This window comes from Erithacus rubecula, assembly GCF_903797595.1.
Source record: "Erithacus rubecula genome assembly, chromosome: 2".
NCBI classification, from domain to species: domain Eukaryota; kingdom Metazoa; phylum Chordata; class Aves; order Passeriformes; family Muscicapidae; genus Erithacus; species Erithacus rubecula.
In genome coordinates, this window is record NC_136685.1 from 93954372 (window position 1) to 93980520 (window position 26149).

Consider the following 26149-nt stretch of genomic DNA (forward strand, 5'->3'; position numbering starts at 1 on the left):
GAGCAGTTTGTTTTTGTACCCATGCACACCGTCAGCCTTTTGGTCTCACTAGTAAAGACAGCCAAAATAGTGTGTGCCTTTGTTTGCTTCAGGCTGCTTTGGTTGAGCTCCTCTGCAGGTTTTGGAATTGCCTGGGGATGATTGATTCTGCCATGTGAATATGTTCCTTTCATATTCTTGGCTTGTTTCTAAATTTGCTGTTTGAAGCCCCATTCAGGCTGAATAGAGTGAGTCCTCACCCGGAAGAGGCTCTAATGACTTTGGCAGATCAGGGGTCAGGACTTGTTTCAAGTAGATTTCATTGGTAGTCTCTGACAGTGGGGAAGCCATGAGGTGTTACTTGCTATCCCAGGCTTTGGAGGGGAATATTCTTATGGAAGTAGATATGTCCCGTGGTTCCCAGACATATCCATAATATCAGTTAGTTCCTTGCTCTCTTTTTCTCTTTAACCTACCTTCCTTCCTACCCTTTGTCCTTTGCTACCTCTCCAATTCCTATTATTCTCCATGGACCTCAAAGAGTCTTTGCCACCTCCATCCCAGACTATGTTGCCTGGGCTCTTTTTCCCAGTTTACATCCCAGACTTTATTTCTCATGCTCTCAATTCAGCTCTTGCTGTAGAGTAAGATCCATATATGCCTTCTCCATACTGACAATCAGCTGGAGGGACAGATAAACTGTCACCTTGCTTTCCCTTGCTCTTGTACCACTCAGGCCCAGGGATGCTGCAAACAGGGAAGTAGCACTTGGAAAGCACAGAAAACCTACTTCTGCCACATGGAGACCTGGGCTGTGAGTTTGTGAGGATGGTATATAAACACAGAGGACAGTAACACAAAGGATCTGTGAGATTTAGGCATCAGCAGTTGCTCTGTAAGGTGGCACAACCTCAGCAGGTAGAGGAATTGTGTGAATGCACAATCAGGAGGAAATTCCAGTCATTAGATGAAGCCATTAAACAACTGTGCTGAAGATGAACAGATTGCTGTCTTTCAAAGGCTTTGTATTTTGTGCAAACATGGGCAGATTTTCTGGGGAATACCAGGTCAAATTTAGCCTCTCCCCTTCATAGAAAATGCTTCTTTAGCTTTCCTCTAGTAAAAGTCAAAAACAGCTGTCAACACTATCTTTTATAACCTCAAAGTCAGCCATTAGACTTATTTTAGAAGTGGATGGATAGTTTTGATCAAATATTTAAAAATACTGGGGTACTAAGGCTAATTATTTTTAACCATATGGATATATGCAGCCCAGCAGATTTGGTTGACAAATGCACAAGCAGCTGAGATAGGTACTCTGCACAGATTTAAAAATAAGGAGTTCTATTAACACTATTAAACACTACTTTTTAATTTAAAAAATCTTGCTCTCTCAGAGCATGCATTCATTACTCTAGTGAAGTAACTGTGTAAATCCTTGCCACCTAACCTAAGGAAATCTTTTCCTGTCACCTGGAATTGCCAAATAGGAAGGCCTGCCTTTAGATTGTCTTATTTACAAGCAGTCTGCATTATAAGGTGATATTATTATGAAGCTCAAGAAAAATACACTGAGGAACTAGTGTCACAGTTCCTTCAGCAGCCAGAGATGTTTGTCCCTTATTGGAGTATCTCTCACTACAAAGAACCTGTGGCATATGTTGCCATGTTTTCACTCATGGAACCTGATGGGAACTGGAAATATTTTGTGGCTGAGTGGTGCACATGCAGTTTCTTTCTCTGAGCCTGATGTAATTTTAATCCTCCCTTTTGTCACATTGCATGTTGCCTGATTATGCCATCACTTTGTATCTTGGGACTGCACAGGTCTCTGGAATCAGCTTGGTGGCATCTGTCATTCTAACTACTCACCTGTCCTCTGCACACAAATATTGGGGAAGACATAAGGGATACAAGTAAGGCTGAAAATAGTCCTCAAAGTTGCAATGGTTTTGAATGTAGCATAGAAGATAATTGAAGTGAAAAAGAATCTAATCCTAAGGCTGCATGAATTCTCTGATTTCAATTAGACTTTCATGACATAGCTTGTTATATGTTGAAAAATGAAAAGACATCCCAGGAAAAAAGAATCACAGTATTTTAACAGATCAAGATAATTAATGGGTCTAGAGATATGCAGAATTCTTTCCTGTCAGCTCATAATAAGCAGTCTCATCTTTTTTCTCCTTTTAGGAGAAGCTGCCAATGTGACATATAAAGTATTGTAGATTTGCAGCATCATGAGCAGAGGAAATTTAAACCTAAAATATTTGCCTAAAATAATGAAGATTTATGTCTCTGTTGGTAGTATTGAATCTTTCACGTATAGGTGCTAAAAGGGTCAGTTATTTTTCTGGCAAGTCTTGAGAAAGAATGTGTTATAAACTTAATTACTTAATTTTGCTTTATATGCCAGTAATGTAGGTGTTTTATGGACAAATTGATATGAAATATCTCTAGTTTAGAGACAAAAAGGCTTTGAACCAAAATGCACACTCTTAGAGAGAGTCCTGATTTCAACTATTATTTATTAAAAATATGTGTTGTCTCTGTTACTTACCAAGGTTCTCTCTGGTATCAGTAAGAAATATAGAAGTCTTGTTAAGAAAGAGAAAGAGATAAGAGACAGAAGGGAATTTAATCTCTCAAGGTTCCTCACATATTAACTAATATTCTGTATGCATATTAGGAAAATATTCAAAATAGTTCAGATGTCTTGAGGAAAATGTGTTTTGAGAATTTAACCTTAGTGCAAATACATTACCATTTCTTTAATTTCCTCACCTTTGTAAGTATTTGTCTCTGGATGTTTTTTTCTTTTTTTGTTTGTTTGGGGTTTTTTTTAGGGGGGGGTTATACTTAACAGAAACTTTTGTTTGCTGTTTACATTAACCTGATTTAAACCTCAATGTTACTGCCTACTGGCAAAACATTTCCTTGTCCCAGAGTGAAGCTATAAAATAGGTTACTGAGGAATCAGTGTTAACAAACACCTTCTGTCCTCAAAGAGGCTGTGTGGGTACCTTGTGGGCTGGTGTCCTCATCTCACTCAGGGATTAGAGAGAATCCCTGAACCTCTGGAATTTTCATGAGTTGGATGTGTAGAAACTGCCCTCTTAATCAGAAGGGCCCATCCCATGATGTTTGACAGCCAGGAAAAAAAAATATCATGGCTTTGTAAATAGGAATATTTTTAATACAGGAGCTTTGTAACAGCTACACTGAAGAAAATAAAATATATTTTATTGAACACAATAAACACATAGATTGCTTGAATTTTAGCAGTAGAGTCCAGCAACTAATAAAAACTGCACTGTCATAAAGGGTGTTTGAAGGTTACCCCAAGGCTGGACAGGACACAGTTATCTTTCTTCCCCATTATACAGCTCATTCTGCTATTAGTGCCTAGCAAAGGAACTCTCAGAGTTTTGCAAGCAGTAGGTCTGGGAAATCTGACATCAGTTACTTTACAGGCTTTTTGAGGAGACTTTTTTGTGTGGTGGCAGATGAGATCGTATCTGTGACACATTTGGGCTATAGGAGAGCAGCAAAAGGATACAGCAACAAAGTTCTTCTTGTAATGTAGAAGCAAAAGAGAGAGAGCCTTTATTTAAACAAACACTGCACTTATATAGGGTAGTTTGTGGTGGCAAGCATAGAAATGATCTAATTGGTCCAAGAGAAGGTGACACCCCTGGTCACGTAGCTCACGCACCCTGCAGGTGCATAATCATTGTTATGATTCTTTTCTCTTAAGTTTTTCTTAAGCAGCATGAGAAATCCAAGGCTACTTCCCTGGCTCCCAGCAGTATCCAACCACAATGCAGTACTGTTGTTCTTACTTCATCCAAATCCCAGTAAATCATGCCCTGGGTTTGAACAGGGCTTCAGCCTGTAAAAACAATTCAAAAACACCAGGTAGAGAACATGATGAGGCAAAACAGGGAAGACAGAGACACAAACCCTTATTGAAATGTATTGAATAGTAACATACCAGCTCCTAGGACTGTGACATGTGGGCAGTGTCTGCCATATATGGCATGGGTCAGAAATTATAACTCAAAAAAGAAGGAACCTAAGGAGGAAGAGGGCAGGAGGCAAAAAGCATCTCAGATGTACTGTCTGGAGATGAGGCAATGAGGCCACTGTGTTTAACAACTGGGTGCAGACTCAGGTTTTGTTCTATAGCTTGCCACAGACCTCCTGACTGACCTTGGGAAAATAATTTAATTTCTTATACCTCATTTTCACACTCTTTTTCTGTCTTGCCTACTTAAATTTCAGGCACAGGTTGGGTCTATGTATTTAGAGAATGGAGTGGCTTATGATGAATTTATTGGAATATATTGATGTGATATGAATAATGCATTGGAATGATGCACCATCCTAATGACAGTTTACACAGGTTCCCTTCTTTCTGCAGGGAAGGTTAAATAACCTCCTCAAATTGCTATGCTTTGCCTAAAGCTGCTCATCCAGTTTATGACAGGAGTGCAGTGTCTACCCAGCTTGTAGGGTCAGACCAAATTAACTGAGCTGTCAGGTTTGACAGAGTAAATAATTCACTGGAAGCATGTGTGTTTAAATGCAAGGCATAGCTGTGTCTTCCTTCCTATGGGAAAACAGAGGAATTATAAATTTCTGCCATAGGAAAAGCTTTTTCTTTGACTAAGACTCCCATCAGAATTCAATGCCTCTTGGGGGGGCTTATGAGTTCAGGTTTAATGTCTGCCCCTTCCTTGCCTCCCAACATGTGCCATGACTGTCCTCACAAGTCTTAGCATAAACATTTATTTTCTCTGACCCCAGGAGAAGGGGAAAAAGGATCAGAGACATTTTTGCAGATCCTTTGATGTGAGGCTGTGGAGCAATGACAGGAACAGCAGACCAAGTGAGCACTTTAGTGTGCTCCTGGCTGACAAAGTGCTGGAATCCCAGCTGAGGCAAAGCATTCATATTAAAAATTTAAAAAAAAATAGTACAGAATGATAGGCAGAGAGGAGGATAAATAAGGCTTTTTATCTTCAGTGGGCCTTGCCACAGATGAGCTGCATTAGTAAAAAACTGAGTAGTTAATAAATGCAGAGGAAAGAGGAGGGCTGGCTGGTGGCTTTGCCTGTAGCTGTTCTGGTATCTCCAAGTTTGGTGGGAAGAGCATGTCTGGGTGGAGGAGAGTTGTCTATTACCTCAGCTGGAATAGCTCTGCTGGTGATCTGAGCAGCCTGGCAGCCCCTGAAGCTCCTTGGCTAGTGGAGTGCTGTGGCCACTGCAGGTCCTGAGTGCTTGCCGACAGCCTCCTGCTGGTGGTAGGAAGAAAACTTCAGCTGGAGTCCTCTGCCTCTTCTGGGGAGGCTTTTGATGTCTGTGTGTGCTCCCCTGCATGGAACAGCCTGTGTGCAGAAAGGCAGGTGCCTCATGTCCTGGCCTTTCAGAGGGATGGGGCAGAGCAGTTTGAGGAGGTACACCCCTTCCCTGAGTTCAGGGTACAGGTCTTGGGGACTGTGTCTTGCTGGCAGCCTGCTTGGTGTGACATAAATGAGGTTCAGGTGCTTGAGTCTACACAAAGGGGTCTTAAGACAAATGAGGGGAGACTGATGTGCTCTGTAACTCGCCTGGCAAACAGTCCTGGGCTGCTGCACCTGTGCCTTAACCCTCTGTAAGCAGGACAAAGCCTTTTCTTCTGTGGCTGGTCACCCCTGGCCCTGGATGCTTGGAGTACCTTCCTGAGCACTGCCAGAAGTTTGGCAACCCTGGCTTTGGTCAGAACTGCTGGTCCCTCCTGCCTGTTGGGCAACTCTGGCAGCTTCTAGTGAGTACAGGAATTTGAAAGAGCAGACCACATTGATACTGAAGTAGGAGAAATATGCTAATAGTTAATATTTGCTGCCTTCAAAAGGCACCCCTGGTTTCATTGAATTAATCTGCCTATCATGTAACTTTTTCTCTTATTCAGCACATGCTTTTCACTGCTATCAAAGGGCAGTTAGCAACTAGGAGTCTTCTTTAGGAGCTAGACTAAGAAAGTCTATTAGTTTCCCTTTGAGAGCAACTGCAGTTGCATTGTCTGAATCACAAAGCTTCCAGGAGAAGTGAAAGCCCCAGCCTGTAACCTCCAAAGATCATTAGTGAAATTTTTCTTTATTTCTGTGGGAATAGAAGAGTGTCTGGGGCAATTAGCAGTATTGTAAAGCAGCAGATTTCTGAGTGAGTACAGAGAAACCCTGATAGCTGTGCTCCTTTGTAATAGCAGATGACCTTTTTTAACCTTTGCTTGACAAGTTCATCTGAGGAAGAGCTGCCTGATCTATTGCCCAGGTACAGCTTCTGTGAATATTCTGCAAAGCTCATTAAAATATGAGTTAGTGACTTTAATATTGATGTTCCTGCCTAGAGAAATGCAGTTATAGGATATGCCTTTATGATAGGCTGGTGTAAGTAACACAGTGCAAACTCATCCCCAAGGTTCCATATGTGTGTGAAGCATTTAGGAAATGCAACTGTGAAGTTATAAAAATCTCCTATGCATAATTGCTTCAAACTACATCCCACTGATAGACTAGTCCTGGAGGAAGTTAATTAGAAAGTCTTTTGGCAATCTGCTCAGTTTAATTCTGGTTCTACATCCTGCTAGGCCAAAGTGTCTGGCTGCTATTACTTAATTGTCTTCTAAAAGTGCTGGCATATCTGAGGAGCTGCATGTCATGAATACCTACACCTTCACTGCAGGTATTTTTGCATATTATCTGATCAGATTTCACAGTTAGAGATGCAGCTGCACTTACCTGCCTGGGAAAGTAGTGAGTGGGCTGAACTAATGTTGGGAAATAGGAGGAATGATCTTTCTTGGTTTAATTAAAAAAACAGAACAAACAAAGCCACAGGTTCCACCCAAAAAAAGGCCTTAAGCTCACAACTTTGGTAGCAATTCTGTGGTCTGACTGTCTGAGCTTCTTGACCTGGAAGGGGAAGAGATGCCTGAAACAGCAGAGTATCCAAGAACTATGAGTTACACTTAAGATCAAAGATCTTAGGAATAAGGGGCATAAGTGCTGCCTCAACAAGTTGGAAAGCAAACCTTTTAGGGCAAGTGGGTTGTGTAGTCTGTACATTTGATATATGCATTATTCAGGATATCTAGCAAGAGGATCTGAAAGAAGTGTGATCAGTGTAGAATAAATTCAAGGTATGATCTTGTTTTTCTGGTGTAGTCTGAAACTGGGCACACTATCCCTTGGCTTGACTGATACAGCAAGATGTGGGATGGAAACTAGGCCTCCTGTACTAACTGCACAGAGCAGTTTTTGTCAAGAGATGTTTTCATGGATGTGATCTGCTGATTTCCACTGGCTAAAAAGCATTAGCACTGCCAGAAGTTCACTGCATCCCATAGATGAGCATCAGAGACATGTCCTTGCCTTGGCTTAGCTGAATTTCCTGAGACGTAACTTGGAATTTAGGAGAACTTGGGTTTGGGAAGGAAATTCCAGGGTACTGCAAATAGATGCCTTTGCAGAGAGGAGAACCTGCATTATCAGCATGGATGGGTGGCAGACTTCAGGGATGTCCTTCTGTGACCTTTTCAGTAAGGCTGCAGGAGCTTAGTGAAGAAAACCTGTAACATGGCCATGATAAAGATGTGCTTGCACATGTTTTGGTGTTGCAAAGCTAATGAAATAGGAAGCAAAGAATAGAAAAAAAAAAGTAGAATAAACAGCTTTTGAAAGGTAGTCAAATTGTCTTTTTGAGACAGGAGATTAAATGGCCTAAGAGACAATTGAGGCAGTGTTTAGCCAGGACAAATGCTCACACTTGCTACTTCCCACAGCTTCCATCTGATGATAGATATTCACTTTAGGAATATATAAGAACCAATTTTTGAGCGAATGCCTGTCTCAAAAATAGATTAGTGTGTCCAGGAAACTGTAGGTGTGACACTTGAACTTGCAAGAAGGTGTGACTAGAAGGTTTGAAAAACTGTGATGAAATACACTTTGGCCATGAAACAATGCAATACTATGTGAAGTGGGAAGATATTCAATACCAGTTTTATTTTCTTTTGAAGGTCACTGTGTGCTTTTTCCCTTTATCACTAGCTTGAGAAACACATATAATGTTTTCCAAAAAAGGAGAGCATATGCATGTCCCCAGACATGGCTAAATTAAGTGTTGTAAGGAGTACTAAACTAGGCGATAATGCTTTTCCTAGCAAGTTCTGCCCTGAAGACATAAGGTCAGGCAACTGTGACACTGCTCTTTCATCAGAATATGCTTTGTAGGCATGTCACTGCATTTGAACAAAGTTTGTCTCTAATTTCAACATTTTCTATTTCTGCCGTTTGTGAAGAGGATTAGTGACATGGGTGTGCCTGTCATCAATAATCCTTAAACCAGTTATGTGCTGTGGGAGCAGTGAAATCCTTGGTGAATGCTCCAAAGTGCATGGGCTCTGCTCAGGTTGTGCAATTCACCCCAAGTGGGAAAGAGGCTGCAAAGGTGTTGCAGGTGACAGATCATCTAGCTGCTTGCTGCACAAGGCTGGATCAAGGTCATGGTAATTCTTCACATGCTCGTCTCAAGACAATGGTTACTTCAATCAGGCTGTGTCTGCTGCTCTGTGATTGTGAAGGAAAGGCTTAAATACATCTGTAAAAATGCCCTCCTTACAGTGAAGTTGGGCTTTGAGGTGTTACTCAGCCAGAGGCCACGGGAAATATTGCTGCTATTGTGGTGAAGAACAAGAGGAAACTGGTCAGGTAGTAAAGAGTGCTTCCACAAGACTTATTAAAGTGTAGCATTGATTATTTATTGCAAATGATGGATTTGTAATCTAAAAAGATCTCATGATAATGGACATCTTGTGACATTATTAACATAAGTGGTGAAAAAAGCAGAACTAGTTTAAATTGCTTCCATTTACTGTGGTCTCACCAAGGGAGTAAACACACTTTTGTAGGATATTTCATTATCTGAGCTGAATATACAATTGACACATTACCTGTAAAACATTGTTACTGGCTCGATGCCACTAGTAATTGCCTTTAATATAACTAGGGAATCAAGTGTCATCTGCAGGCTGCACTTCAGGCACAAATTCTCATGGTACTCAATCCAGAATAAACACGAGTGTGTTATTGATTATGTCATTACCAGGATAAGCAAACTTAAAGGTGTCAAACCTGTTATTGCCAGGGGGAGAATAAATTTTGAGCCTAGCCACAAAGACTAAGGTTGTATTAATTGTCCAACTTAGAACCAAAAAGCTTTATGTAGAGCTTCTGAGTGTTAAAATTCAATTCAAAATCTTAGCAAGTATCTTGTTAATTGCATAATCTTGCTGGTTTTTATCAGCATTAAACTGTATAAACAGCAGAAGTCCATCATATAAATCTAGAAGGAGTAGTAAGAATAGGCACACGTCTTTTTCCATCAGCAGCAAATGTTTTCAGATTCTTTATTCGTCACTTTGGTTGGACATGTTCCCTGTTTAAAATAAATTTTAAGGAGCAGAAATGCCAAAGACTGGAGAAATGAAAGGTAAAATTTAACTGCAGTAGAACAAGTTTGACTTTAGGTAAGGGCTCTTAGACAAATTGGTAAAATACCAAAATTTAAAATGAAACATTAGCAGCTTAATTAAGTACAAGATACTAATTTTTACAAATGCTTTAGTTTTCACTTTAATCTGTGTTTTTTCTTTGAAGCGGAGGCAAGTTACCACAGGCCCATCAAACTGTAGGAGAAATTTAATCAGCCTCACTGTTATGCAAATAATTTGGCAGGATAAAATGACAAATAACACCCTGCAAAGTTTGTGCAATTGGTAGTCTCTGGAGCAATCTGCATAACTGCTCACTCCTTGGTAAAATATACCAAGCTTTTGCAGTTTTTGATTGAATGGACTTTTAATAGTCTAAAATTAAGCCTTCAAAAGGAGCATAAGCATATGTGACAGGAGTGTTTGAACTGATCCATGGGCTGGATTTATTGTGCAGGACAATTCTTGGTTGGCAGTGTTTGTTTTGGGAGGGTGTTCATTGTGTCCTGAGTGCCTGTGGGGTAGGATGAGACTGGGGACTCACTTTTCCCTGAGTTTGTGCATGCCAGGTGCCATGTTCTGCTCTAAAAATGCCAGAGCAAGTGGACATACAGCTTTGTAGGAAGGTAGAGCCATACCCAAAAATACTAGAAGATCTTGGATAACACCTGAACAAGGTAATTACTGAGAAAGAGGAGAAATTTGCAGGCAAATGAGAGTAAAAAGCTCTAGATATAATCAGCAATTTCTCCTGTGGTCTGTTGCTGGATCAGCTGAGAGAATCTGATGGAAAACCCATCTTCCCTACCCACCATATCCCAGAGACAGGTGGGAACATTCTTAATCTTGCTTTGAAGTATTGCATTTGCTGTTTTCTAATAATTTAAGAAGGAACTTGGATTTTTTTGTAAGAATCGAGAGTAAATGAAAATCAACATCAAGCTCACCATTACTGGGTAAAAAGCTGTAATATCAATTCCAGCATATTATTTTGAAGAAATATTTTGAAGCAATAGAGTTAGTTGGGTGGTGTAGTCACTTAAAAGGGGCTTGGCCAAGACATTTTAGGAATGGATTTGTGGATTTGTCTTTTTTCTTGTGCTACTTGTAATTCACTATATGATCTAAGCATTTATTTTAGTGTCTCAGCTTCTTCTGTGTGAAAAACTCCATAGCCATTATCACAGGGTGTTGTCCCAAGGCTTCTTAATGTTCATAGATGATTTTAGCTCTTTGTAACATAGAAACATGAAGTTAAAACACAGAAAAATGTGGCCCAGCACTAGTGATATGCAAAAATGTATCAATGTATTTGTTAATGTTAGTAAACCATGGATACAATCAAATTAACCTTTAACTTTGGGTAAAAGTAGGCATAAAGGAATTCTGCTTTTTCCTATAGACTCTTCTCAAAACATTAATATGCAGGCTGAAGATTTAAAATTTCTGATCTGAATTATAACTTTAATAATTGACTTTGGAAGCCTAATTGGAAAGATATGGGATACGTAAGGCCAACTTCATAATTCTCTTGGATGTATACCCTACAAAGACCCAATTGAAAGCAGCAATTGGTGGTTTGAAGAAAAGGGTTTCTGTATGTGGAGTTTTAGGATTTTTTTTCAGGAAGCAGTTCAGTTGACCAAAACTACCCTTGGTAGTGCACTGATGGTTCCTCTGTGATGATCCTGTTCTAACAGCTGTGTACAGGTATAGCTTTGAAGTCTCTGCTATAGTTGGTTTACATGTGTCAGCTATATCTGGGTGTAACAGTATGAATAAATGCACAGAAGCTTTTTGGTTCTTGGTAATTCTGCAATTCTTTTTGGCAAAGAATTTTTCCTTTCAATGTTTTCTTTGACAAAATGTCAATATTCTTGTATGCACTCTTTCATCTGTAAGGTATAACTTTTGGCCTGTACCTGATAGGTAAATTGGGTTCCAGTAAGGTGGCTTTAAGTTTGCTCTTTATATCCTATTAATTTCAAATCCACACTAGGAGTATACAAAATGATTATGCTGCAAATGGGATGTTTCCTTTGGTTTGCCAATTTATAAACAGTTCCTGTCATTATGAATATTTGTACAAACTTTCCAGAATGACACATTTGACAGTATACCATTGAGTCATCTGAGGCATCTTATTATATGAGTGAGTCAGGTGAATTCTTATATGCTTTGTTTCTGGTGTACACTGGGCTGGGATAGGAAGGGAAGCTGTAACTGGCAAAGGTGTGTTTTATTGGAACAAATTGTCTGGGACCAGAGAAATCACAGCTAGCTCTGAATTTCTCCTCTCTACTTCTATGCATATTGGAAAAGTTACAGAGGCTTGGCAAAACATGTATGGATGCTTCATTTTGGGGTTAGCTGTCTAGCAGAGCAGTGACCTCAGACACAGAGTTCACAAAATTTATCAGTATAAAAAATGAGAAGCTCATTTAGGGTCTGCTGCTGTTTTAGGCCTGAAAAGCTTGTTGTCATCAAGCTGCTTGCTCCAACAAATAGAAAAACAGTAAAGTATTTTGGACTTTAGATTTTTTTTCTTTAGACTACTATGAGGATCTAGGGTGGCAAGGATACCAAAGTTAACCACTGTTTGTTTGGCAGAGACCATCTCTTTTCCTCAGGTGAGAGAGGACAACAGGAGCCTCTGTTTTCTACCTCTCCAGGGGAAACAAGGCACTCTGTCTCTGCTATTTCTGCTTCTGTCTGTCTCTGGAGTTCTCTTCCACCTTGGTTTTGGTCCTGACTTGTTGGGAATGTAGTTCTGGTACTTCTGTTAAAGGGTGCCAGATAAGAGGTACCACACAAGGTGAAACCTGCCAGTTGCTACAGATACTGTAGGTGGTGAATTGCAGAAGTGGCCATACAGGGTTGCCACCTGCAGGACACTCAGGCTGGAGGAAGCCAGCTAGCTTGATCCTGGAATTCAGGAACACAGCTGCAAGAAGAACCCACTCCTCCACACCAAGGAGCCACTGACTATCCCTCTAGGCAGATGGTGCTCTTCTCTGCAACCTAGTCTCCTCTACACTGAGGTCAGAAATAGGAGGTGCAGAGGAGCACGAGATAGCCAAGGATGGAGGCTGCTGCCTTCGCTCTCAAGGAAGTCCAGAAGGGTAATGAATCCAGTGTTTGATTCAATGGACCAAGTCTAACTGGGGCCTGGGGTGATACTCTGTGGACACAGGACATACCTGTGGGTTCTTCATCCTGATGATCACGTTCTTGGCAAGTTCCCTGGGTTCCTAAGCTGCTTAGGAAGTATTACAGGGCTCACATATTAAGATTGGAGCTGGTCAGGTAAATCCTTTATGCTGACATAGAGGCCTAGGTGAGGAATACTTAGTTGAGTCAGAAAAGCTGACTGGGGGCTGTAACTTGTTTTGTTATGGGTAAAAGTACTGGCAAGAAAACTACTTTATCTGGGGTTAAAAGCACAGATACAAGGGAGGGCTTAAATTTTTTTTCCAGATGCTGAAGACTAAGAACAACAAGAGGAAAACAATGGACAAATCAGAGAACAGGTAATGGAGAAGTGCTGGATAGATAACATGGTACAAGTTCACTTTGCACCAAATGGAAGAAGCTAGTTATACTTGGAACGAGGAAACTAAAGTTCTAGCAGAGGAAAAGAAGTGCAGAGAATCTGTCAAAATCCTGTTTGTGTTAGGAGTGCTTCTTATTTCAAAAAGTGTTTAATTTCCTTCATGGAAGAGGAACCAGCTGACAATAAAAGAATGGAAGTTAATTCCAGTGAATGCAGTCATTAAACATCTCCTGAGGAGATCTCAGTGTCATAGGAGCAGGAGGGAAAACAGCAGAATCAGATGTCTGATGAATATCTAATAAGATATTAAATGTAAGTATCTGGTTACTCAGGTACTTAGGTGCCTAAATTCTTGCTATTTAAACATACTGATCAAAGAGCTGCTTCTGCAGTCACTTTTTTAAAACATTGTATGCTTTTTGTATGTTCACAACAGACCTGAATACATGTGCTTGAACCATGTTTTTAGCCTATTTGGGCAGGTTTTGGCTGCTGTTACACTGCCTTAAGAATGCCCAGCATTAATCAAAAGGGAAAGAAAATTTTTGTTGATTAAAAAAAAAAAAAAACAGGAAAAAACCAAGCCACAACACCTTATTGAACAGTTTGCAAAAGTGAAATAGAAGACATTTCTCTCTTTAAGGTGGTCCTTGGGAAGCACAGCCCAGGAGAAGGAAATTAAATGAGGGAAAGACATTAAAGCAATATCAGGAAGACTGTATGAATGGAGCAGGTAGCCAGCCTTGAGTCATTAAGCTTCAGAGAAGAATTAGGCAACTGAACAGGGGGCAAATATAAGGAAGGGAAAATACGTCATCACCTTTCCAGAGAAACAACTTGTATCAGAAGGGTAATCACCCTTCTGTTGGCAGTATGCTAGGAAGTTGCACTCAGACATGGGCTGAAGAGTCTGAAACACATGGCACAATCCTGAATCAATTTGGGTTTTCAGTGGAGATACACAGGATTTTGGCATAGATATTGTAGTCAGATCAATTAAAGAAATTCCTTCAGGGGAGTCGCTGTCAAAACCTATTTATTATTGTTATTATTATTCTGTTTACATACTTCAAAGGAACTTTTCAAGTCACAGTTCTGTATGAATCAAAGTGGATTCTGAGTAAAAGCTCAGCTGAAGGCAGTAAGAGATATGGTCTTAAGATAATTATTATGGAGGAGATAGACTAAAAGCTGAAGGAATGAAAAAAAGGAAATACTAAGATTCATCTAACCCAGCCTTTTCTTTCTTCACCTGGAAGTTCTGTGGTGCTAGATGGGAAACTGAAAATAACTGGGCATAAGCATAGATTAAATGTCTGACTGTGTGAACACTGTAACCCCTGCTTGGCTTAGTCTGTGGACATATTTACACAGAAAGTCTCCTGTTGAACTTGGGTGCATTCAGCTTGGTGTAGTGCTGCCTCCAAGAGTGCTGTAAAATCAGTTTGCCTCTTGTGGAACTGCTTGGCCAGGCTGAATGCCATGCTGAGAGATGGCTTAAAATACAGAATATGGCATCAAATAAGTGTCCTCTGACATCTCAGTGGAGAAAAAGCTGTAGACCTCTTTTAACTTCATAAGTCATTTGGTACCTCTTCATTAGAGCATTGTCATCTCTTCAGAGAATGTTGTCTGCCTGTGCTTTTCCAAGTATGGGAGTTTGTCCTGTTGAAGTAGGTGTCATCTGGAATGAGTTTACTTTTCCTTGAGGAAAGGGAGTTCCAATGCCATGACTTGGCAACCAGATCATCATTCTAATTCTGTTCTTTACCTCAAAGGTGCTTATTTAAAATACTGTGTGAGATGTGGGATAAACAGATCAAGAGTTTAATAGCTCTGATGTGTGCAGTGATCTTCATACATACTTAATGTGGAAAAGCTAAAAAAACAAATGCTAAATTTCATCTTGCATTTTACATTGTGAGTCAGTGAAGAGGGTTATAAAGTCTCACCAAGCAAGAGTGACAAGAGCTTGCTTTCTCCAGGCAAGGAAATGAATGTTCTCAATTGTATGATGATGATAATAGTCAAATGATTCAATAGCATGCATAGTCTGAGTTGTCTCAGTCTTCTTACTGGATGAGAGAAACACTGTGGATGGATGAAAACCTGTCAGGATGTTTGGGCCCAGAGGGTGGTGGTGAAAGGAGGTAAATCCAGCTGATGCCCAGTCACAAGTGGTGTTCCCCAGGGCTCAGCACTGGGGCCAGTCCTGTTTCATATTTTTATTAATGATCTGGAAGATCCTTTTAAATAGAAAGCTTACAGGAAAGCTGTCATCTTCTTACCAGAACATAAATTGAAGGAGAAAAAAAGGTTGTATCATTCATTTATCCTGGTTTATCTAGATTGCCAGATCTTGAATCCTTTAGTTATTGGAATAGAAAAAATAGAATAAATGACTATTGTTGTGTTGCCTTTTTTGTTGAAGTTCAGTATTAGCAATGCTGTGTAGTAGAATATCAATGAGCAATGTTTGGTTTTTTCCAGTAAGGAGTTCCACATTTTAAATCAAATTTACCCTATGCTATATCTATTTTCGCCCTTATTTTCTCATATTTCATAAAAAGTAGAAGAGCCCCATCAGCTTGCTGAGGTGTACCCTGAGTGTCCCAATGTAATGTCTCAGTTGCATAAATGGATTTTGTAATCTTTTGCTCTGTTGCTTGCACAATGTGGATTAAGTTAATTATTTATAGCTTGTCAGGGCAGTGTCAGTGTCCTGTCAGTGCAGGAGAAGTTGTATTGCACAGGAAACTATCCTACTCTACCTTGTCAGTCTGGGCAGGGCCAGAAGACTTTTTAATTGATAGCTGAAATAATTTAGTGGTCTTTTTCTTTTCCCCATGGAATTTATTGTGTTTGTCCCATCAAATAATTTTTCTTTGCTCACTTTTTTTCCTGAAATTAATTTTTTTTGGGGGGGTTAACTTTCCCTTTAAAAGTGTCTCTGGTCTTCTCTAACCTTTTCTCTCTAGCCTCTGGTTGTTTCAGCTTTTGGTGGTAATGTTACCTACATGTGTCTCTCATGGTTCTTGGAAGAGCAGGTACTCCCAGCCTGGATAGTTGAGCCCATGTCAAGCTGGAAAGAGCATCCTCCAGGCTGAGGTAGGGACAGAGGACACTGAGGCTCCATAGTGTTGGTCCTTGCTCACCATTACCCTCTATACAAGCAGTGGGGTGTCTGGGCTTTTTGCAGTCCTCTCTCTTCTTTTCAAGTCTGCTTCTGAGAAGGTTCACTGGTTTAACTGGTTCACATTTAAGATGGTCTGCACCAAGTCAGCCTGGAGCAGTGGTGGTAATCCCTGTCCCAGTGTCCTGCTGAAGGCTGTGGAGTGACCAGAGCAGAGTGGGAAAAATAAATCCCCTGCTGGTGCCCCATTAGCCATCCCTGCCTGTCCTCACTGGGAGCACTGCCTGCCAGGCCCTTGACCTCCCCTCCAGCTCTGCTGCTGACCTCTCCTGCTGACCAGCCTGGGATCCTCTCCCTCTGCTCACCCAATAGGGGCTTGCTTTTTCTGAAGTCACTGCTGAGTCAAGCTTTTCACAAATAAGCAGACCCTGACCATGAAAACTCTAAAATTGTTTTCCCCTTTAATTTATCCTGAACATTATGTCACTTTTCTGCATCCAAACCTCTCCTGATGTCAATGTAGGGAAGGGATCAGAGATGATTATGTTTTTTTCTTACAAGGAATGCTGCCATGAAACTGGTCAAGTTAGGAGACCTGAGAAACTCAAAGAATGGGAAAATATAAAAACAAAGTCATCATCAGCACCCCAAAACTGGTGGGTACTTAATTTTATCGAGGTGTATTTTTTATTAGTTGTTTTATTGTAAATTGGTTTTTATTTAACCATTACATTTATATCTTAAAAGACTGAGGCATTACTTGAGAGTCTGTACTCATTGGAACTCTTTAACAAAATAAGATATAACAGATATATTTGAGTTGTGATGAGAGAATATGCATTTAACTCCCTAAACTGTCCTTCCCTTGGAAATTCACTGGGTTATGCCTTGTGGAATAAACTACTTTATAGTTGTTTCTTCCACCAGAAAACAAAACAAAACACTCTTCCAGGAAAATTAGTAGTACTTTTGTTATTCTTCAAGCTTATGTTGTTTTTGTGCCTCTCAGGTCAGTGTGGAAAAACAGTCTAATATGTTTACTTTTGTTTAATTGATCTTTCTTTGACTTTGCATCATTTTTTCTGGGACATCAGTCCTGAGAACTGTAAACAAAGTGAAGATATGTACATGTTATGTTTCAGTGAACAGGGTACAGGTTCTGGGTCCAGATTCTAGTCTCAGTGAAAGCAGTGGGTGGTTTCTCACTAGGTGGAATTATTCAGAAAGCATTTGATGTTTATTTAACTTCTCTCCCACTGAGTGTAGTGAGAAAAGAGCTCAGCACTGAGTACTCTTGAACATTTCACCTTTGATGCCATCACTGTTTGCCCTGCTGTTTGGGCAGGTTGTCCAGCTTTTGTACTGCAGTAATTTCTTTTCTAAGGTGAAACTAGCTTTTTTTATCCACATAGAATTGAGAAGTGTAATGTGTCAAACAGGCTGGTTTTCTAAGAATCTTCTTTTTATAAGGATGGCTATGTACACTTTAAAGAATATAAAAGGTAGATATAAAATGACAATGTCTCTTTTTTTGTCTAAGTATTTGTTCTATTCATAGAAAAGTTGAGACTACTCAATACATGACCAAGTGGGGATTTGAAGGCCAATTTGGTTCAGGTCTTCATTTTGTAAAGGAAGAGGCAATATAAGAAATGGCACCAGCCTTTGAACAATAAAATACAGGTTCTGGAGCAGTGTCTAGTGAAAACCTGACTAGCATCACATTCAGCTGTTTCTAAAGTAATTGTTATCACATCTCTAACTGGCTGCCACTCCTTGATCTTATGATTCTTCTGCTAGTTTGTGGTTCTTCCTCTATCCTGCAGCTATTCTGTCTAAAGGGGAAATGACAGAACAGGGAATAACAGCCTGGGGCCTTGTTCCTCATCTTTGCTCACCATCATTGTGAATGTGGCTGACAGCAATAACCTTCTGAATTAAGGAGATTAAATTGGAACAAGTAAATACTAGGAACAAATATTTGCTGACCAGAGCAACAGATCAACTCACTAAAATAAAGATCTGACTTTCTGCTGTGCACAGCTGTGATCTGGGATGATGTGATGATTGAAAAAAGAGGGTATTTCAGATGACCATTGAAGTTCCTCAGGATGTAGATCATTGGTACCAATAGCTTGGTGTCAATGGTGCTGGAATCCTGCCAGTTTTACTTGGGGTATTTCAGCTCTCACTGCTGGCTACTGTTTGCATCTTTGTGCTTAACATTGTGTAAGACATAGAACATGCAGGAGGTTGAATGTTACAGGCTCCACACTAGTCCCTTCTAAAAACTATTATCTGCTGTGGTAATTACCACCATAAAAGTAATAAGAAAAGAACTAGGTCTTTCCTCTGGGCTTTCTTAGCCCTTTTTTTTTCCTCTGAAGCTTTTGTTATAGATCACAAGCTTTATGACACAGAAATTAAATTATCTCCCTTGTATCTCAAGTATTCTATTGTAGTGATAAACCAAATGATATTTTAGGACCACTGTGCAGCTTCTCTGGGACAGAAATGCTTTTATGTATGTAATCCAATTAGGATTGGAACCATTATGGTCTTCAAGGGAAGATGGATTTGAAGTTCTGAATTCCACTCCACTGTGTTTATGTTTATATGGAATAGCTCATACTTTGTTCAAGGGAATAAAACCTTTTTTTGTGTTGTTTTTAACAAAGTGGGTAGTGTTGGCTCTTTTAGCCACTTAACTTGAGTTGCTCTTCTAGAGCTGATTTATCTCCTGGAAGGATCACTGAAAAACCATTGCAAAGAAATCACAGGTTTACTCAGCAGAAGCCAGACAGCTGTGATTGGACACTCCTGTATTGCTATTGATAGAGATAACAGCAGGAAACATCTAGCAGTCTGTATCAATTTCTGCAGTCTCAACCTTGTTAACCTTTAGGACACAACTTCCTTTGTCCTGGGAAAAGAAAATTTGAGAATTTCTGTAGACACGCATATTTATCTTACTCTTTCACCATTTTTCTCAAGTATTTTTCTAAACTGTTTGGTTAAAGCCCATCTTGTCATCTTAATTTAACAAGGTTGTTAATTATGTTTACATCAAGATACATCATCAGCATTCTCCTGAAAGTACAGGTATATCTGCACTCTAGTGAGGTGTCTTCATTAGTCATGCAGGGTATTTTATTGCAACAGCCTGTAATTATTTTGTCAGTAAATATCAAAACCTCACAGTGCCTACTTGAATGTAAAGTAAGCTGCTGCCAACCCAAGAAAGCTATCAGCTGTACTTTTGTGCTCATATATAATAATACTGGACATAAAATGACAGTGAGGGAAGCCTTTTTTATTAGAAGAGGAAGCCACGCAGATTCAGAAGGTAGATGAAAAACTTGTGGTATCTGTTATCAAGTGATATAAAGGGAAATCATGGTAAAGGATCAGAAATATTTGAGATCTGCAAGTTCATCATACAAGTATTTGAAGTAATGGAAGTAATGTATTTATCTTCCTTTTAACTGTTTTCCAATGGAATTCTTGAAAAGTGGAAGTAACTTGCTCTTCATGAATTAGAAAGCTTTGGGAATTATGGTATAGGACTTCTGTTCAGTGCCCCTAAATGTTCATATGTGGGCATATTTCTGAAAACATGTCTGACTATGAGGTACTTCTGTTAGAATTTAATTCAGGCAAATAAAAATATTTCTTCTGAATAGTCAGGGATTCAAAGACATTTTCGATATACATCATTACAAGCTTTCTACACGTAGTCAGCTTGCTTCCCTGTCCATTCTGAATAAACTAAATTTGACACTATGAAGGGTCTTTTACTTCAAGTTGAGACTGTAGGATATCAGGAACATGACTTGAGAAAATGTGTCTTGTGGACATTAGGTAGGATTGGAGGGGAAACACAGGACTTGAAGTAATTTAAGTTTAAAATACTGCTATATGTGCTTAAGATATGATCCAGTTTGTAGGCTGTTCAATTTTCAGTTTTTATGCAGTTCATCTTTTTTTCATGCACTGCTTCTCTTGGAAGGCCATTCCTCAATGTGCATGGCTTTTCTAATTTTCACCTTAAATGATGCATGCTGGGTTTATAGAAACTGTTCTTGAGCCAGAAGTGTCTTTTTTTTTCCTGCCTGATTTTTATGGCCTGTTTCTATTGCTTAGTGGAAAATAATTTAAAATTAAGTTGTTTTGAAGAGAAATCAAGAGAGTCTGGGGGGCTACAAGCTGACCATGATGGCTGCAGTTTGAGACAGTTGGCCTGTTTCAGTGATGATGATGGCATCTGCTCTCCTACACTATGGTAATAATAAAACTGTTCTGAAAGTCTCTGTGGGGCTGACTTGCCATGCTTGTCCAGTCTAGACAGGCCATCTTAGTGATGGGAGCTAGAAGGAAATCACAGTACAAGGTACTAAGAAGTCCAGGTCTCTGTTTAGGCAGGGTCTGTTGAGAGAGGCAGCCTTTTTCTTAGGCAGGCTTACATGGCTGGGGGATGCTTACAAGCTTTTGGCATACAAATCCCTCCTAGACAGAATGGTCAAATGTTTGATTGATTCAAGAAAACCTTTTTGGTTCTTTGTTAGCAGATACAGCTATGGAGGATTTCCTGTCTTTTGAGTGAACTGCCCATCAAAATACTGCCTTCTGAAATGAGAAAATAATTACCAGTGAGATACACAGGGCAGCCAGAGGATTTGTGCAGATGCCCAGTCAGGTTCAAGACAGTATATGAAATAGAAATTTGCTTCATATAGCTGCTATCTGAGTTTTGACAAGGAGCCACATGCTAGACTGCATCCTGTGTATAGACAAGAGAAAACTAGGTATTACCATCTCCCAAACAAAATTAATTCATACCTTCACAGGGGCAGAAGTAAACAAGCAAGATGGACTTGTGTGGAGACTCTTTGCTGTGAAGAAAAGCAGTGGAAAGTTAGCCATGCATGGGTATGGTATGGGAACTAGTTTTCACTTAGTTCATCTGGCCCAGAAAATCCTACTTGCCTGTGCAGGGATCTTGGAATATCATGGGATTGCTAGATGCCAGAGAGACAATGCTTCAGCAGCTGTTCAGAGGAATGAAGAGCCCTGTGTGGTTCTTGCAGCTGCTTCCCTCCCCTTTCCTCCTTGGAATATCCACTGGAGACAATACTTCCACCTGTGACAGGGGAGCAGCAGTCTCTGTCTGCAAGTGAACTCTACCTCCTTCTGGGACAGAGATGTAATGTTTCAATGCAAAAGATGCTCCTAAAATATTAGCAGAAGAAAAGGAAAGATGAAGAGGAAGGTATGATTTTATTGAGTTAAATTATTATTAAAGGTATAGGAAGTTTCTCACCTGCTGGAAGCAGGTAAAAGACAATTCATAGGTGTCAATTTTGGTGCTGCTAAAGATGAGAAGCACACAGTAACAAGCCTGCTTGGAAAGAAGTTGCTTTTCAGGTCAGATATCTGAAACATCCTTTGTTTGGGCCACTAGAAGCAGGCAATGGAAGAAACACTAAATGAATTTAAACAAGTCATACTTTGTTAATTGTTGTGAACAGTAGTGTCAACCAGGACTCCTCAACTGAAGACTGAATTGGCTAACCCTGCTCTTGTAGGAAGACAGGTGGTAGGACAAAGAAAAGAGCTATAATTTAACTCCACCCATCTTCAAAAGCAGGTGAAGAGATCATAATTCATGCAATAAATCTGGACAATTAGACAATATTTGTACAATTAGAAGCTGAACACTGAATGATTAGTGATTCATGAATAAAAACCTCAATGAGGAAATCAAATTTGTTTGCTTTGTGGCAATGATCTTTTTCAAATCCCTGTCTGTAACCAGAAGGGAATTTAGGATCCTCATAGGAAAGTGCATGAACGTAATTTTTTTTTTTAATTTCTGAGAAATGCCTTTGAAAATATGTGCAGTACTTTACTTTCATAATCATATGGGAATTTTCTGTGGAGTTTTTTTTGGCATTTGGTTGGGGTTTTTTGGAGTGCTTTGTTATTGCAGAGTATTAAGTTTACCGTCTGTCTTAGGATCCCAAATGGTTTTGTTTCTTTGAGCTCCTTTTGGAGACTTTGGCAATAAAGTATGAATGTCTCTACCCAGTAAGAAAAAAGGCCCACTTCTTTCAGGAACCTGTCTTCACCAGAGACTGATAGGTGATGCCAAAGAGAAGAACACACATCCTCAGGTAACACACACAGTCTTTACACTCAATCTATAATCATTCTCTATGATGTTTTGGGTTTTTTTAAACTCATACAGAGAACACTCAGAACAAAACCCACACCCACCAATAGCTCTAAAAGGGATTTTTTTAAGAAGTAAGAGATGGTGTGTACAGCTCTAATTAACCTTGTGTGCCCTCATGGCTGACCCTGGGAACAGCAGGTGGAGACCTCTTGAGATCCCTGAAGAGTGTTCAGTGTGTGCTCCAACAAAGGATGCACAAGCCAACAGAAGAGGGATCACCACAACTAAAGCAAACAGGTTGTTTCCATATCAGGGGAAAGATGCTGTCCACAATGATTTAGCAACAGTAGTTCCAGAGGGACAGTGGACACACAGGGTGAGTGTGCAGACACTTGGGTCTCTGTTTTCTTTTGTATTTGCTTTTAAATTGCTCCTCATAAATCCCTTCATAGAATTCTCTTCAGAGCCACCTGTACTTTCTTCTTTCCTGTTTCCTGGAAGAGGAACATGAGAAGAGAGCAACAAATTTTCTCACTTCTGTTTGTTTTAAATCTTCTCCTTTATTACACCTGAAATTCTTTCCTTGTACTTTCATCCATTTACCTAATGCTGGCAGTAAACTCCTGGCAGGAATGGTGTTTCCATAAATTTCACTGTACTTATTGAGCTATACATGTGATCATCTGCAGAACAGATTATTATTATGATGATTGCAGCAGCCAGGTCTGCAGGATTAAAGAGTCAGAATGAGGAAAGTCAGCTGCTTTTTAAAAATATATATATTCTTGACTAGTATCAACTGCTTTTCAAGTTCTCTGAGTGAATGAGACTGCCAGGAATTTTGAACTTCTAAAACATTCCCATCTCAGAGTTATGAATGGGTAAAGGGATGATTTCTAAAATGGGAAACCTGCTAGACTTTATCTGACTGATAAGTCAGAATACTTTGTCTTATAACTAGTTTTTGTTTGATTGAGGAAAGTTTTCTATTTTAGCTCACTTAAGGGAGTCCTGGGTTGAGAGTTTTGTGAGTTGGTTTTTTTTTAGCTTTCACTTTCTTTTCTCTCATTTCTGGTAATCCTCTGTTCTGTTTCAGAGCAGGTGGGATTTCAAAAAATGAACAAGAGATTTCAGGAGCACATGCTCTCATGCTCCGGAGTTATTTAGAGCACTAGGAAAATTCCTGTTCTGTATGTCTTGGTTCTCTGCATTTGAAATGGGTATAGTAATAGACTATCCCATCAGGCTGGTGAGAGAATGAGTGAATTTGTTGCTGTGTGACCAGTCACTCTGTTGAGATGAAGTCTGAAGTTTTAAATTACCACATCATCTACATATAGAGATCATTGTCATGGTTGTATTTATTTTTGTCTTGTGTATATAGTAGGTTGATAGATGAAATTCCTGTGATGGAATATCATAAGGTGCTGTTTATTGATTTAGCAAAAAGCAATAGTTTACTAATAATGTTAGCACCAAGGCTAGGCAGAAATTTGAGAATAGACTTCTTTAAAAAGTGATGATGTGATTGGAAGTGTTCTTTAAACCTAAGAACTGCATCATGCAGTATGGAAAACATGGATTAGGAAACTAAACAAGTTTGATTTTGGTGTTAATGCTGTAATGGCTAGTTGCTTTAAGATTGCTGTAATAACATGTACTTGTGGTTATGAGTAATAATTGTTATTTGAAATATTACAAAACTATTAATGAGTGGTAACCTTGTGTACACTAATTTTGAGATTGAAGCTTGCTACGTGAGGATAGTGCTTGTGTAAATTTTGCACATAAATATAGAGCAACAGAGTTTAAGATTACTTGGAGAAAAGTGGTTTTTTTTCCTTGTACTCTGATATTGCAAAGTGGGAGGTACCAGACAATAGGTGTCAGCACTGGTTCAGCTATGCACAACTTCACTGAAAACATAGATTAAGGCAGCTGGTGTTAAGCACCAGTTTGCTGTGAACTCTACTTTCAGCAAACTGAAATGCCTATAAAAAAGTCTGAAACAGTGCTTGACTTTTGTTATGAAATAGCTTTTGTAGATTATAGACTGGGAAACAGAATGAGACAGAAGATAAAAGCTGGTAAAAATAATGTGTGTATTGTATTCACTGTGACATGTTTCCATAATACTGAAGGAAAGATTGTTTCTGAAAATTGTAATTTAATTAGGCTTTGTTATCTCATGAATTATTCAGAGTGGTTCCTGAGAAGAAGACTTTGATATGGTGGCTTCCCAGGGATTTTAAAGAAATAATTAAAAAACCTAATCAAAACTAATTGAAACTGAAGAAGGAAAGCAAAGTCACAAGAATCAGAATGGAGCAGACAGGATAAGGTACAGTGCTAGGAAACTTCCATGAGACTTTGGAACTGTGCTGTTTTGTGGTGGAATTTTCAACTGGAACTAGCAGTTAAGATTTCTTGTTCATTAAACCAATGTATGTCATATGCAGGGGCCTGTGGATGATTCTGCCAACACCTTTGGAAGAAAAAAAAACCAGGAAAACTTCATGCAAAATGTGTGGTTGTGTAATGGAGAAACCAGAAGAAACGACCACCAGGGAAATGGAAGACAAAAAATCCTTGGTTTTCCTCTGTGTTTCACTAACAACATGCACCTAGGAGCCAGGATGTGAGGATTAAGCCAAAACAGGTAAGACTAAATGCTTTCAGAGTCTGGTGTAACATTATGATCATATCAAGGAGTTTTTTAAATAAGCAGGTGCTGTCATTAGAGACCTCTGTGTGGTGAATTCCAGGTGGATGGCTGTGCTCAGAACAAGGGAAACAGCTTATTCTTGTCAATATTTGGTGAGAGAGAACTGGTAGAAACACCCCTCCCTCCCCTGAAGTTTACATTGCATTGCAAAACCCTGTGGATTCCTTGCTAGCAGCCGTGTCAGTGGCACACTGCAGGTGCCCCAAGCCTGGCAGGATCACCTAAAGGGAATGCAGCTGAATTGTGATCCTCTGCTATATAAAAGGGGGCGGGTCACTCTGCTCCTTTTCTGTCATCAAGGCTGCAGAAGCACCAACCAAACGCAGCTGGCACGCCTCTTCCTTGCCTCTTATATAATGTGGGGTTTCACAGGGCACTGATGTAGAAATAAAGTCAAACATTGTTGAGGGGTGTTATTTGTGGTGTGGCTGGTGCTCTGTGCTTTGCAGTGGGGAGTAGGGCTGCTCTCACAAGGGTGGTCTGTGGCCCTGTTTGAGTGAAGTTTGGAAGGTGTGCAGGATGGCTCCAAACGAGGCAGGGGATGAACTTGTTTTCTTTGTGAATGGTAAAAAGGTAAGCAAGGTTCCAGCTTGTGCCCAGCTTGCTCCTGGATTGTGGCTTGATTGCTTACTTTTCTAGTAATCTTTCTCCTCCTCTGAAGTTTTCTGATAAGAACACATATTCTATGTCTTTTAAATATTAAATTGTGAAGACTATGTATTACTTTGCTAAATGGCTTTTTTTTCTCTTCTTTGACTTTACCTTGTGAATTATTCAAAAAGTAACAAAATTACATAATATTCCTTTTACATTTTAGATTTGTTGGCAATAATTTACTACAATTCTGGGGTAACTAATCTTAAACAAGTGTGCACTGCTTAATAGAGGCATTTCTATAGAAATAATTTTAGTACTTACAACAGATCTGGAAAATTTAACTCAAATGGAAGCATCCACATATAATTAATATGCTCAATAAGTAAACTTTACATCTGATTTTTGAAAAGGATTTACAAAAATGCTTATTCAATTTCCATTTAAGGAGCTAG

The 26149-nt window shown here is 39.6% G+C and overlaps 1 protein-coding gene across 3 annotated transcripts in view; it reads left to right on the plus strand.

Moving 5' to 3' along the window:
* The first annotated feature begins 5076 nt into the window (after positions 1-5076).
* The window catches only part of XDH (xanthine dehydrogenase), a 66071-nt gene continuing 44998 nt past the window's right edge, over positions 5077-26149 (plus strand). The window contains exons 1-3 of one of the 3 annotated variants that reach the window (XM_079299022.1): positions 5077-5302; positions 5412-5788; positions 24835-25034. Coding sequence is in view for 1 of the 3 variants with exons in the window: in XM_079299020.1 (XP_079155146.1) it covers positions 25620-25673 (54 nt within the window). In the remaining 2 variants the exon portion in view is untranslated. Of the gene's footprint in view, positions 5303-5411; positions 5789-21192; positions 21470-22314; positions 22374-24834; positions 25035-25472; positions 25674-26149 lie in introns of those variants that run through there. The other 2 variants (XM_079299021.1, XM_079299020.1) reach the window with 2 other exon arrangements.